This window comes from Protopterus annectens, chromosome 1.part0 (genome assembly GCF_019279795.1).
Source record: "Protopterus annectens isolate FY-2018-M chromosome 1.part0, PAN1.0, whole genome shotgun sequence".
NCBI lineage: Eukaryota > Metazoa > Chordata > Ceratodontiformes > Protopteridae > Protopterus > Protopterus annectens.
The window spans coordinates 880,310,072-880,325,131 of NC_056725.1; the positions used below are offsets into that span (position 1 = coordinate 880,310,072).

Sequence of the window (15,060 nt, forward strand, 5' to 3'; positions counted from 1 at the left end):
ACGAAAGGACTGACCCCTGCCCTCACCAGAAGTCTGAGCAGGTGAACTCCCTGTTCTAGGCCTAAAGGAACCTTGAGCTCTGCCCCTACCACGTCTAGACCTACCCCTAGACTGGGAATCATAAGCAGGATATGTCCATCCCTTAAGTAGGCCAATTTCTACTAAACTTCGGTGGCTGCACCTGCAAAAAATCTTTAACAGTTTGCATAGACTTAGCTTTGTCCTCCATTTTCTTTAAAACTGCTTCCACAGGCGAACCAAACACATCAGACTGTAAAGGAGCATCCAAAATCCTTGTCTTAACATGCTCAGCTAAATTCTGATCCCTCAACCAGGCATGCCTGCGAAGAACAGAACTAGTGGCAGCCACCCTCGAGGAGGCCTGTACAGCATCAAAACCACATTGCAAAGAATGCTTACCCACTTGTTCAGACACATGAACTAAATCCAGCAACTCTTTACACTCAATACCTTCCGCCAAAGCATCCACCTTAGATTTCAGTTGTGAAAGGAGATAATTTTGATATTTTAGCATGTGAAACTGACAATTCAACGCCCTCATGGCTAAAGTGGAAGAAGTATACACTTTCTTTCCCCATCTATCCAAAGCCCTTGCCTCTATCAGTGGGAACAGGGTTTTTAACCACAGAGGCCTTAACACCTTTAGGTCCCTGAGAAATAGTTTCCGGGTCTGCCCTAGGACTCTTAAAAGATACTTATGAGCTTCAGGCACCCTATAGTACCTATCAGGTTTAACAGGAGCAGGACGCAAAGAATCAGGGTTCAGGCAAGCCTCTGCAAAAACATCTTCCACCACATTCAACACAGGAGGTATAGCTAAGGGCCTATGCTGGGGTAAAAACAAGAATTCCCTAAGCCTTTTCCTGGAATCAGAGTAATCCTGGCCTTCCCATTTAAAGTGCTCCCTCATGGAATGCAGAGTCTCTGAAAATGAGAAATCCTCAGGAGGAGAAGCTGTAGGAGTGGAATCATCCACATCAGAATCAGAATAAGGAGGATACTCCTGCAAATCTTCAGCAGAAGACTCAGAAGCCTCTGAACACTGTTCAAAACTATCAAACTCAGGTTCCACCCTAGGCCTCTTATCAGGAGGGGGCATAGAACCTCTAATCATAGTAATCAAATCTTCTGCCATTTTAAGCATATGTTTCTTAGGCACAGAACCTGAAGTGCTAGGAGAAGCCCCCACTGAAGCTAAACTTGGCCTACCTCTCAAAGAAGTTTTGGAAACAGAAGGAGAGGCTCTAACTACCTTGGGAAGAGAGGGTAGAGCAGTTACCCGAGAAGCCCCCTCAGCCTGGCCTACCTCCTGAGAAGGCACATCCTGTAACAGTAAAGTCTCTGCCTGAGACTCCAAAGAAACTCCTGGCAAAACCTCTGGCTCCACTGAGCCTTCTAAAGAACCGACGTCCGGGACTGCCGGTTCATCAACCCTAGGCTTCGCTGTTTTGTCCTTGCGCTTCTTGGACGAAGCGGGCGTCGGAGCATCCGACGGCATTTTATAATTGCAACGCTTCCCAAACACTAACCTGGCACAGTCTAACCTCCTCTTAATAGTGCGTTTGTTAAACCTAGCACAAGAGCGGCATCCAACAACGTCGTGCTCAGGCCCTAAGCAAGGTATACACAAGGTATGGTAATCCCTATGAGGTATCTGTTTCCCACAAGAAATAGTTATTCACTTTTTCTGACATCCGGTTAAATACTGAGGCAAGAAAAAACCAAAATGTTCCCCAACGGGGTACTTAGCCAACTCTGATTCGGTCTGAAACTCCGACTTCAGAAAATTTCAGAACGCCAACCTGCACTCGCAAAACTGCTTCTGCATCGGACCATGCGGCAAAAAAGACTGAGGATATGACGTCGGTCATGCGCATTAGTACCCTGACGTACTGACGTCAGTCTAATGCGCCCTGACCAACGTCAGCCATATACTCTGGTATTCGGGCCGACTGGACAGCGGACTACCCAATAGTTAGGACTGCAGCAATGTGGAATGAAGAACATCTACAAAATACTAGTCCAGTTGTTTATTTCTGCTTTCAGAAAATGCAGTCCCATTTAATCCGCTCTGAGTCCGGTTAACTCCTCTGCAATAACTGCCTACACAGAACACCTTCTAGCATAGTTGGGGGAAACAAGACATTTTGCTGCAGTAAAAAATTGAGCAATACCACTAGTATCACAGCAAAAGCATGCAGGTCAGCTGCCCTACAGTGATCCACACTTCTTCCCTTTACATCATTAAAGGGAATTAAGCAGGGGGCCCAGTTCAATCTCACCCTTTCGTTAGGATGCTACCCACTACACCACTCAAAGCAAACATCTCCAGGTCATCTAAATAATCACGGGCAAAAGCCAAAAATAAATCTCCAAATGAGGGCCCTGTAGAAATCGAACCTTGACCACTAGAACTTAAGCCAGCATACTGGGGAAATTGTGCATATAAACTCACTTGTTCAGATGCTAGAACACTTACCACTACAAATTATCTGGATTTCTTCTGTTTTCTGCTAGGCAGAACACAACAACACTATCAGAACATACAGCTGTAAACACACTGTTATACTGCAACAGTAACAAAGCTAAAGTTGAACCCTGTACAGGATACAGCCGCCAGCATACAAAGCTTTCAGGGTATCCCCCATACACAACTGTCTTTTCAAGGGACAGTGATCAAAAAGTACTCCAGGCTCTGCAAAGCTCAAGCTTTCATACCAACATATAAAGTCCTGAAAAGGCAAAGAAAAAAAATCCACACCTTGACATTAAAATCATGCAAAACGAAGACTGGCGAGGAACTGGATTTATGCAAACATCTACAGTTAGTTACAATGGTACTACAATGACGGCAGTGTGTGTGTGTGTGCGCGTGTGGGGGGGTGCGCACTAAATCAATGCAGGACACCCCATGAAAGTCCTGTCAGTTGTCATCCCAGCATTCTTGAAAGCAATTCCTCTTGACTCAAAGGATCTGCAAAGAGGAACTGGTAGACTAAACATGGAAAAAACACAAGCTTTTCTCAGACAACACAAACTCATCACCTTTCATGACAAAACGAACAAAGTTGTATTTCTATCCTTCTCAGGGTACCTTTTTGCTCCTTGCTAAACAATTAGCTGGCAAAGTTTTGCTCAAGGACTGGATTCAGAAAAAAAGTCTGGAGAACATTGTGGTAAAACCTTCCTGGTCCAGGCAACAGCAATTCTCCCTTCACACAGGACTGGCCAGCAGCAACTGCTATAAACTTCCTGAACATTACCATCAGAAGACAACCAAGAACGCACTCTACACACCTTAAACTTCTGTATGCAAGGGAATTCACCTGTGTTAGGAATTTTGCAACTTCAAATCGAAAGAAACACGAACGCCCTGCAGTCTGCAATGAGGAATCACTGGAGCTAGTAGCCGTTTATAGTGCAATTAAATGTAGAGAATCTGAAGACCCATCTGAATGGTGCAACAAAAAGTATATGCATCTTTTGAAGGAGAGATAAGCAACGAAGTAAATATCTTTAAACTTTGGTACTACCACAAAATTTACCAAAGTCTCCAAGTACACCACTCTTTGGCACAAGAAACACAACTGGTTCTACAAACGCACTGTTGTCTGATCTGGAGGGAGGTTCTCCCACTGCCATACAACCCTAAAGATCTGCAAGTAATCCTGAAAGAATCCAGTATATGGGAGACTTAAAAAAAACGGGGGGGGGGGGGGGTGTGTGAACTACCAGTCTAGAGAAACGTGTAGGAGCTTCTGCCACACAACAGCTTTACTTTCCAAAAGCTTTTAGGGATATTGGAGATATTTTGTGCTTTGGGTGATTAAAAACCCATCGAAATGTTGACAGCTCAGGATTACATAAATGAACTTACAGCTACAAAATAATAAACAGGTCATGGGGAGGGGTCAAAAAGCATCAGAATCAAGACTGGTCATTTTGACTACATCAATCTGTCTGGGAGCCTTAGTTTGTGCAACACATTGCACTCTTCCCCCACAAATGTTCTGCCAACACAACTGAAGGAGAAATCTGAAACAGTATGTTCAGAATTAATAACTTGCCTCTAACCCTGATTTGCAAATACAGCTTGTATTTTTTCACAATGGACAAGAAAGCCCAAGACATTATATACCCAATTAACTGGAGAAATAGGGTGTTAAAGCTAGAAAGCCACTGTACTGACATTACAGCATTGAGCTAATTATTCTTGTGGGAAGTAGAACACAAACTTTGGGTGCTTCCAAAAAAAACTTACATGAACAAGATTGATGCATCCAATCAATTTCAACTGAGGACACCAGAGCACTCCACATAGGGACATCTCCACATGACCAAACTAGAACTTTTACAAAGTCTCAGCTATGCTAAAAAGAGCCCTTTTCTGGGTTTTACAAATACCCTGCCTCTACACTTCATCCACATTTACAAGTTTCCCAGACAGAAATACATTGAACTATACACTCACAAATTCACAAACCACCAAGGAAAAGAAACTCCAAAAAAAAAAGCAATTGTTACTTGCTTTATTGGTCTCCCTAATTTGTGACAGATGTTTTTGGTCATTGTTCCCATTTCAGTTACAGAACTAAAACATAACTTAAAATACTGCCACAAAAACAAAAAAGTGTGGTCCACATAAAACGTCCTTTCCTTCTGATGCTTTTACGATGCATTGTAATTAACCAGTCACTATGGATTGTTATTTTAATTGGCCAATCGAGTTCGAGATCAGAGACCATTCTACTGCAGAACGAAGTGACAGGAAAAACAGATGAAATTCATTTTTTCTGGGCCTTCTGAGCAGATTTTGTGACTTTGCCAGCCCCAGCAGCCTTCTTCTCTACACCTTTGATTACTCCCACAGCAACAGTCTGCCTCATGTCACGCACAGCAAAGCGCCCTGCAACAGACAAAAATGAAATTACAAAACAATGAACAGGTTTTTATAGTGTGCACCCTGCAACCTATAACCACCTCCCATTCCAACACCATTTCAAATCTACACCACCCCAGGTGTACCTGAACCTATGAAAGGTCCAGATTCCATTACTATTAAACCACAACAATCCCTTCCAGTTTAGTACACCACCTATAAACAAAGCTTTATTACTACCCCTTCCCAATGCTAACAGCCATAGGCACCATAGCTGCCACTGCACTAGAGAAAAAATAAAAAACATAACATACCCAGTGGAGGATAATCAGAGAAGCTTTCAACACACATAGGCTTTCCCGGTATCATATCAACAATGGCAGCATCTCCAGACTTCAAGAACTTGGGATGGTCTTCGAGTTTCTTGCCGGAACGACGATCTATCTTTTCCTTTAACTCAGCAAACTTGCAAGCTATGTGAGCAGTATGACAATCCAAAACAGGAGCATAACCAGCATTTATCTGACCAGGATGGTTCAAAATGATTACCTGTAAGAAAAATTACACAAAACACGATTAAAAGATTGAGGTGCAAGCTTAAATACTAAAAAGATCCAGAAATAACTACCATCTACTACAGTTACCAAGGACTAAAATCTTTCAAGGTACCAAATACTACAAAGATCCAGAAATAACTACCCTTTACTACAGTTACCAAGGACTAAAATCTTTTGAGGTTCCCAAGAAAGTGATTAACTGCATACTGTGCCCAGCAAATATGCAAGCATTGGAGAGAGAAAAACAAACTTAGCAGCAGCCTTGTAAGCATATTCTAAAAGTGCAAGTTACCTGAGCAGTAAAAGATCCAGCCTCTTGTGGAGGATCATTTTTGCTGTCACCAGCAACATTACCACGACGAACATCCTTTACAGAGACGTTCTTCACATTAAAGCCAACGTTATCTCCTGGTAATGCTTCAGCAAGAGCCTCGTGGTGCATCTCAACAGACTTTACTTCAGTGGTAACGTTGACAGGTGCAAAAGTGACCACCATACCAGGTTTCAAGACACCAGTTTCGACACGGCCCACAGGTACAGTTCCAATGCCTACAAAGACAATACTTACATCATTTCAAGAAAATACTTAATGCACACTACTTACTTGGGCTGTGTTAAGTCTCTTGGGACTAGTACAGATATGGTTTCACCAAGGCATTTAAAATATCATGGTTTCTACTGCGGATTGCTTAGTAAGCAAGCCAGCTTATGTCATTAAAAGTGCTAGTTCACATGACTTGCCTTGTGCAACAGCCTGCACAAGTACTACAAACTGTAGTCCCAGGATTCACAAAAAAACACCAGCAACCAAGTAAAGTGCACCCAATAGCCATTAGAAAAAAAAAAACTCCACTTTACTTTAAAAAACACACACCGTCATCTGTAGGACTTCATCAGAACTGAAGTGCAACAAACTATATATACTCTGTTTACTTTATGTATTAACTTTTGTATCAATCACTACATCTTTACAGAAAAAACAGTGTTTTAAAGACATACCAAATAGTGTACAAAAAATTAAAGATAAATTAGAGATGGTCAATAATGATGTGGATACTCTACAAAAGGGCCTTACAGAAACAGATGCTTGGTGCCAGAGCCATGGGCTCAAGCTCAATGCCAAGAAATGTACAGTTATCCCTTGGGGAAAAAACATGTACCCGTGAATTATCACATAGGTGGCAGTACATTAAGCACCGAAAGTGTGATGAGACTTTGCCACAGGTGGACAGTGGTCTCCCCTTCAATAACCACATCGCCACAACAGAGAAATCCTTCATGTGGCACATCACCAAGGGCTTTTCATCCAGAAAAAAGGAGTCCTTGACCCACTGTACTCGTCCCTCATTAGACCCATTATAGAATAAAAGGCCCCATTTTGGTTATGTACATCAAGACATCTGCAACTGGAAAGGCAGCAGAAAATACCTCACTAAAAGAATCACAGGCCTAAAGCAGATGCCCTATGCTGACCACATTAAAAACTCCAGCTATACTCTGTCACACAGTCCAATTAGAGGTGATCTCTGCTTAACATACAAGGCCATGTCAAACCCAGAGCTGTTGGGACATGCTACACACTTCCCAATCCCACAGAGCCACACTCCAGGATCTAAATCTTAATAAAACAAAACATGCTGGAAGAATAGGTTCCTGACCCAGAGACTCCCCAGACTCTGGAATAGACTGCCCATACATGTCAAGCAGAGCGTCTCTTTGGCCCTCTTCAAAAGGAAGCTTGATGACTGGATGTGAGAAAGGAAAGTCACCCCAGGGATCACATCAGTCACCCTGCTAGACAGGGGTCCAGGCAAGTACAACAGTGTGGGAAAACAGACGGAATCATTATGGCTAGGCTTGTATAGGCCCCTAGGGCGTATGGCTTACTACCAACCTATGAACCTATTGAATGTCAAATTACAAAGTTGATATAAGGTAAAAAGCATTTTATAATAAAATTAAAGCCAATGAAAATGTAAACTGAAAATTTACATGTTCTAACACCATATTTAATAAACTTTTCCTTTATTCTTTGACCTGGGTTCTAGCCTTAAGAGCTGGTGTTCTAGAAACTTCATTTAAGCATGGGGTGAAGTTAGCAGCAAGCCTAAGTTGCCATAAAAAATCCTTCTTGCTAAGCTGGCATTGCTAGTAGGACCTCTGAAGTAGAGGTTAGGAATTTTCTGCGTTTGAACATGTTTGTTGAAAGGGGTATCCTAGGTTCATGGTTGAGGCTATTTTGGGAGATGTATACAATGAAGGAATTGGGGAGTATTTTAGGACTAATCAGGACATTTACAACATTGTGGGTGACCAACCATTTACCACAAAGTGGGATTGAATTTGAAAAGATTGGTGGAATCTAGAACAGGAGAGGGAACAGGATAATGTTAAGGGTACTAGATGTTGCACCCGTTGTCCCCAGCTGTTATAATTCTAAAGAAACTAGTACTTCATTGAGAGAAGTGTAGGCTAAATGACCATGTATTACACTTATGGCCTACCATGTATAGTGTAAATATTTATCCTCATGTCTTATATCTTATGTACTCCTCTCACTGACCGTCAATGAACACAAACCATTATGGGCCCATGCAACAAGTCAATGTGAACTTCTGTGGTGAAAGTAACGTGTGATGCTGGGAGCAGACATTATCGCTTCTCAAAAATCACAAGTTCAACAAAACTAAAACAGGACAAGGAAACATTGTAAAACTTTGAATAGACCATATGCAACACACCCAAATTGTAGAACACCCTAAAGAGCACAGCCAGCACCCACCCAAGGGACCACTCTTCCAAGTACTCTGATAACTTGTGAAACAAGACAAGCATGCCCAGCCGCCATTCAATCCATAATTAAATCTACATTAAGAATGCACTCAAGCTCAGAGAAGAATTTTTCTTAAGCCACAGTAACACATTACACGAGCTGTGCCATTGCAAACCCAACAAAACAAAAAAAATTTAAAATAACTACCTCCAATTTTGTAAACATCTTGTAGAGGCAGTCGGAGTGGTTTGTCAGTTGGACGAGCTGGTGGTAGAATAGAATCCAGAGCCTCAAGAAGAGTTGTCCCACTTGCTCCGTCCTTGTTGTCCTTGCCTCGAGAGACTTTCCAGCCTTTAAACCAAGGCATCTATTAAAAAAAAAAAGGTTCAATCATGGCACCCTCACTCAAGATGTACAATATGCGCTCTATTTATATCAAAGTCCAAAGAATCCCACGTAGCACAACTAGCCAGACACTATGCAGTAGGCACTCTACTCATGCGTGAGAAAAAGTGTATCTAGAACTGGCAAGTGAACCGGAAACATAAAAAGGTCTCCTAAAAATGTACACAATAACCAACTACAATTGGCACTGTTTAAAAGCAATCCCTTTAATATTTTTCTCAGAGCTGAAATCCCTGCCACAACACGGAAGAACCCACAATGCCTCAGAAAGAAGTTACCCAGCCCTGCCCTCCATCTTGGATCCACGGATGCGGAAGCAATTTATCAGTCCCATAAATAGATGGTGGCAGCTCTTATTAATCCCATTTTGGGTCCCTTTCAAATTACCTAGTGTACTGTATAGATCATATGATGGACAGGGCCAGAAACCAAATGGACAGTTTCATTTGAGCCCCCCCCCCCCAAAAATTAATTATAAAAAAAGTATGATTGACTGCTCAAAGTCTGTTGTGCGAAGACGGAAAGCCTAAGGTGGGAATGACAAAAGCATTATGGTTGTCATGAACTTACTCCCCAGATTTAAATCCAGCGAAAAATTAATGCCAATAGAACATTTCCAAGAAATAAAATCAGGAAAAAATACTTACATTTTTACTTGGCTCCAGCATGTTGTCTCCATGCCAGCCAGAGATGGGCACAAAAGCAACAGTGTCTGGATTATAACCAATTTTCTTGGTGTAGCTGCAAACTTCTTTGCAGATTTCTTGATATCTTTTATCACAGTAAGGTGGCTCAGTATTATCCATTTTGTTAACTCCTACTATCAGTTGCTTGACACCAAGGGTGTATGCCAAGAGGGCATGCTCTCGTGTTTGACCATTCTTTGAGATACCAGCCTCAAATTCACCAACACCAGCAGCAACAATAAGGACAGCACAGTCAGCCTGGAGGAGAAAAATCAAAACTTGCTTCAGAACCAAGTTCTCCTGAGCATACACCCCCTTCCAATAACTGTTCAGATTACATAGTATCCTTTAAAATGTTACAAATAGTGATTGTGGTAGTGTAGTACCCATGCCGACCCACCATTACCAACCAGAAAATAAAACACACACTTTTCAGAATATTCCCCCAAATTGGAATTTCATGCATCACTATCCCCAAAAAATCACCTGCAAAAACAAATTGCCAGTGTCCAGTTTTAACTGTAGCGAGGCCTTATGGGACGGAAACAAGTTACACTGCAGACAAGAATCCTGTCCTTTTGGTGCAATCCTGGATAAACTAAAAAGTCAATCAGTTTTACAGTACGCCATTAATGACCCTCTGAAATGTGCAGTCGAGCACCAGGTACACTTGCAGCATCTTAGGCTGTCCTACTTGCTACACCCAGTGATACTATCAATTAGTAAGAAGGGCGATACAGTTAGCCGCGCTCATGTGTGAATTAAGAGTCCTTCAAATTTAAATTGGTCAACAACTAATCTACAAGTCCTAACTCACTGAGGTTGGTGCGACTGCAATCCCACTCTGCATTAACTATTTTAATCACACAAGCCCCTTCGTACAGATGGTCACAGCTCGTGACTGACATGCCAAATGGCTGTGGTGTCAGACTTGGACCAACATGCACCTGGGGATAACAATTATGCTGGAAATTACAGATTAAACCCAATACACAACATTCCTGAAAAAATAAAACCAGATGTATACATCAAGGTATGTTAACATCTTACGACTCCTTATGTACAGTTTACAAATGTAGTACATTTAGATTTAATAATCCAGCAGGCTGCAGTAACCCACAGATAGTTGGCAAAATTGAAAATTCACCTGCAGAAGTTGAACCATTTCCTCTAGAACCAAATGAGTTAGCGAGTTTCTTTCCATATCTACAATTTCTAAGATTACACGCCAAAATAAGTTATACTTTTATAGAAAAAGTTCCCATTTCTAAATGATCCTAAAAACTCTACATTAGCTTGTGATGTTAGAATTGTAGACATAAGTTATGCTTTGTATTAGAACATTACCCCACCAGATGCGTAGTAGTAAGGACTGCCTAAACCCCGACCAGCACTCTGCTCACGATGTTTATTTTGGGGGGGAAAGTATGGGAAAATCATCCTCGAACAAGTTGCGTTAAACATTGCAATTATTTCAATACAAAGCCTTTGCTGGTACCAGGATACGTTTCGATAAATTACATCTTAAGACTAAATAATTTGGCAGAACATGCACTTACAAATGCTGTACCGATCCAAACACAGAATATGCTACATTTATACAAAAGTACAATATTACGCTGAGAATTACAATTCTTTAAAGGGAAGGGGTGCAAACACTTTGTTGCACATATAAAAACTATTACACAGACTTAAAAATTCGTAGTCAAAGGTGCAGGTGGTGACTTTCTGGTAGGTCTTTTACTGCATTTATTATATATACTTATTGCCGCACTGCCTCAAAATATTGCTTTGATGCTTTATCTCCAGAAAAATGGAGAATCTCCCAGTGAAGTACCTCGCAGGATGTGCAGTAGCAGAGCCCGCCCTGGACACGCCTCCTAGACTCACAATGTAATTGTCAAAAAACACAGTAGCAAAGCCCGCCTCCTAGTAACCCTGACAGCTGGCTGCTGTCACATTTCAACAGCATTTGTTCAGTTATGCGTCTTTAAAATACACAGTTGGAAAATTAAGAAAGCGCTCCGGTTTTAGACCCTTTGCCATGAGTTTTATTTCTGAGGATGTGATACATGAAATTGTGAGTAATAAAGGCCGCAAAATGTCCAGGATGAAGCCCAGGTCCCCGATAACCTTAACAGCAGGGTATAAATGGCTGTGTAAGTATTGCTTCTAAGGCATTAAAACAAAGGGTACAAACGGGGACCCATGCTAATATCAATATAACTGGACTAGATCTTTAGGTCGCGTTTGAGAGTATTGTCTCAGGCACAGAAAAATGACATAACTAGACTAGATCTTTAGATCCGAGCTCACTGTCACTCAAATGTGCCAATTTGGACATGCCCAAAGCTGCGCAGTACCGCCCACGAGGTACTTCACTGGGTGATTACCGAAAAATTAAAGGGGGGGGGGTGTGCACAAGTTATGGGCATGGACTGCAAAACGGGAACTTGGATACTGTATATACTACCGCCCTTCTGACCCACCTAACCACATACAGTATAGGGTAAGAAGTCATCTAGGACGTGCAGTGCTTGACAGAACACTTAAATGTACAAAATGAGAATCTCAGTTTTGACATATCGTGCACAAAAACTCAGTAACTCTAAGGGTAATAAAAAACATAACGCCAGAGTTTTAAAAGCAGCCAGAGAATGAATATTTACCACATCACTGTATAATCTACATAGCTTGTCACTCAGCACTGACAATACTGCAGGACATGCCCATTCCTGCACAAAAATCACTGTGGGGTAATTAATACAAAGCCAGTGGTCGCTACATGTGATTTTCATCCTACTGTACTTTTAATATCTATGGTCAGTCATCTGAATACATTGCCAATTTTCTGTCCACTATTTCCTCCCATACAGCTGACCTTAGTGTCTCTCCTGCATTGCGGAATCAATTCATCACTCCCATCTTCTCCAAACTTGCACCAATTATGATTCAATGACAGCAGCATGGCTGACTGCATTCTGTGTCCCAATGTTTGAGGATTTTCATGCTCTTAGGTCTAGTGTAACTGGTAAAATTAGATGGGTTTACCAAGCCAATAAAGGATGGAACTTCATGCCCCTCAACTTGAGAACAATCCGTGCAAATGGTACAAACATAATAAAGTCATGTGTTGCACAGCTGTAGAAGTCTGAAGAATCACTCTATTGATTGTAATCACCGATTTGAATAAGGCCACAAATTGAGCAGACAGACCAAATATAAAGCAAAAAAAAAAAAAAGCCTGTACAGAGATAACAGTACCAACTCACTCCACAAAACAATCCCCAGCTGTGGGCTGAAGCCCCATACCTTACCAACACAATGACCAACTATGCACACTTTCCAGGCTTTATCAGTACCCAAACTTAATGGTAAGCCCTCTCCATACAATTATCTTGTGGGTGAATTCAGAAGCAGTTTAAAAAGGACAACAGTGTTTAGAGAACCTGGAAAACGTCACGTCATTACTCCCAGTTAGCATTAAGAAAACGTTTAGGCGTGGCACAAATGTGCCGTTTGCAATGAAGCAAAAAAAAAAAAAAGTCAGGCGAGGTGCCCAGTCTTTTTAAACGCAGGAAAGTCGATATTTGCAATGCACCAAAGCACTGAATCCAATACACCTACCTGAGAAGTACCAGTGATCATGTTCTTGATAAAATCTCTGTGACCAGGGGCATCGATAATTGTCACGTAGTATTTGCTGGTCTCAAACTTCCAGAGAGAAATATCAATGGTAATACCACGCTCCCGTTCGGCCTTCAGCTTGTCCAATACCCAGGCGTACTTGAAGGATCCTTTCCCCATCTACAGAAATGCGAGAAAATGTCAACGTGGTAACGAAAACTGAAAGCGCATACAAGCAGAACTGCATACCAAGTCCTGATTCTCAACGCTGAATTACTAACCCTCAAACGTTAAACACTCGCAGACGGAGCCAAGTTTAAATACTTGGCTCAAGTAAAATATTTACACTCGTTAAACACCTCATCAAGCTGTCACTTAAACATATCGCATTAAGTAAGGAGGCCTTTGGATCGCTATAGTCATACGATACGCCGGTACGCTTTCCTTCCCTTAACATGCATTGTCCATCTAGACGTTTAAAACAAGAAACCAAAACCCATACCTCAGAAGCTTCTTTCTCGAACTTTTCAATAGTTCTCTTGTCGATTCCTCCACATTTATAAATTAGATGACCGGTAGTAGTAGACTTTCCAGAATCGACATGGCCAATAACCACAATGTTGATGTGAGTCTTTTCTTTCCCCATCGCGGATGTTATTACACTTTATTACAACCTAGAAAAACAAGACATTGTTAACTGGGCTCTCACTACCGCTGTATGTGAATGAACCAATACTCCGCCCTCCATTTTGAGGAACTTTAGACTCGTCACCAGCTGCCGCCATACTGAGACAAAACAAAATGGCCAACAGAAAAAGGCGGCGTTTTAAGAATTCCTATTAAGTTTAAAAGTCCAGCAAACCAAAAATAGGACTGCCACATTACACGTCCTTGTACTTCAGAAAAGGAAACCTCGAATGCTCTTACCGGCTACGTCACTTTTTTACCCCTTCAATATACCTGTTGCTTTTATTTGAAACTACCAATTGGAATTAAATAAAAGCAACAACGAATATTGTTATGGCTCCTAAGCTACATTCTGCTCAGCACTCAAATTAAAGTCTCCAGAATTGCAGTATTAACACACAGTATAACTGGACAAAGCTCGGCCTTTAAAGTTAAAACATCGAAAAAAAATCCTTTTCAACAACAAAATTAACAATCTTGTTACATATAAATCAATTACATCTCAAACAGGGGGCACACCTGAGCAAAATAAGTGGATGGACAAGCAAACCAGAGATTTTTAATGGATACCCGAGCTATATTATCAACTCTCTCCTACGAAACGCTCATTAAAAATATATATACATATATTACGTAAACTTGTACACAATTTTTATAGAAGTACTAAACTCCTTAGGCAACACATTAAACTACAAGGTAAATACTCCTCACCCAGCTACGAACGAGATGCAGCGTGGAAAAAGAAAGATGACGCCCGCCTCTCGGAATTTATAGTCTGTACGCAGGAGGGCCTCAACCTTGACGTCATCACCGGTACCCGTACCCTCCCTTAGAGAATCAAAATTATTAAAGCATTATTTTACAAATTATTTTATTAATTTATAGACGTTGTATTGGTTTAATAAACTACTGAAAGTCCTAACTTGTGACAGTCGCCCATAGACCAGAAAGCATTAGTGTGTGGTGGTGGGGAGGACTTTCTATAAAACAGGCTCTTACGTTAGTGCACTCTTAACTTTGCTCCTTCCGGTGTATGATGTTGGCAGTTAGGCCGTGTGTGTGACTCATTCCATTAATCTCTGTTGAAAGAAATATTTTGTGTATAAAATAACTATCTGTGCAAATGAACCTTGCGTGTTTTGTTTTTTTATTGGAAATATGATAGTTTGCTTATACAGCACCCTATTTTATTCCGGTATCGATTTATCTGTGGTGGCCAAATGTTGATTTGTGCGTTTTATTGGCTAAGCGAAGGGCCTGTCTCAAAGATGTGTAGGTTCATACACTTCTAGTGCACCTGAATAGCGCTCAACGTTCCCACTCCAGAATGAGGAGCGCTAACCCTCTCTTAAATGTGAAATAAGTGACAAAATGTGGACCAACTACTTCAACTAGCAAGGTCATAGGATGGTCAAAGTATCTGGT

At 41.3% G+C, this 15,060-nt stretch overlaps 1 protein-coding gene across 2 annotated transcripts; it reads right to left on the minus strand.

Annotated features, from left to right (window-relative positions):
- Positions 1-4,536: 4,536 nt before the first annotated feature.
- LOC122795578 (elongation factor 1-alpha 1) lies at positions 4,537-14,491 on the minus strand. 2 transcript variants are annotated; one of them, XM_044063830.1, is made up of 8 exons: positions 14,347-14,491; positions 13,451-13,622; positions 12,949-13,128; positions 9,283-9,579; positions 8,438-8,597; positions 5,750-6,006; positions 5,215-5,449; positions 4,537-4,927 (listed from the first exon to the last, which is right to left on the minus strand). In XM_044063830.1, the coding sequence occupies exons 2-8, from the start codon at positions 13,592-13,594 to the stop codon at positions 4,806-4,808; spliced, it is 1,395 nt and encodes a 464-aa protein (XP_043919765.1). In that variant the 5' UTR covers positions 13,595-13,622; positions 14,347-14,491; the 3' UTR covers positions 4,537-4,805. The 2 variants fall into 2 exon arrangements, with proteins under 2 accessions (XP_043919765.1, XP_043919772.1); XM_044063837.1 differs by lacking the exon at positions 14,347-14,491 and adding an exon at positions 14,155-14,285.
- Positions 14,492-15,060: the final 569 nt, after the last annotated feature.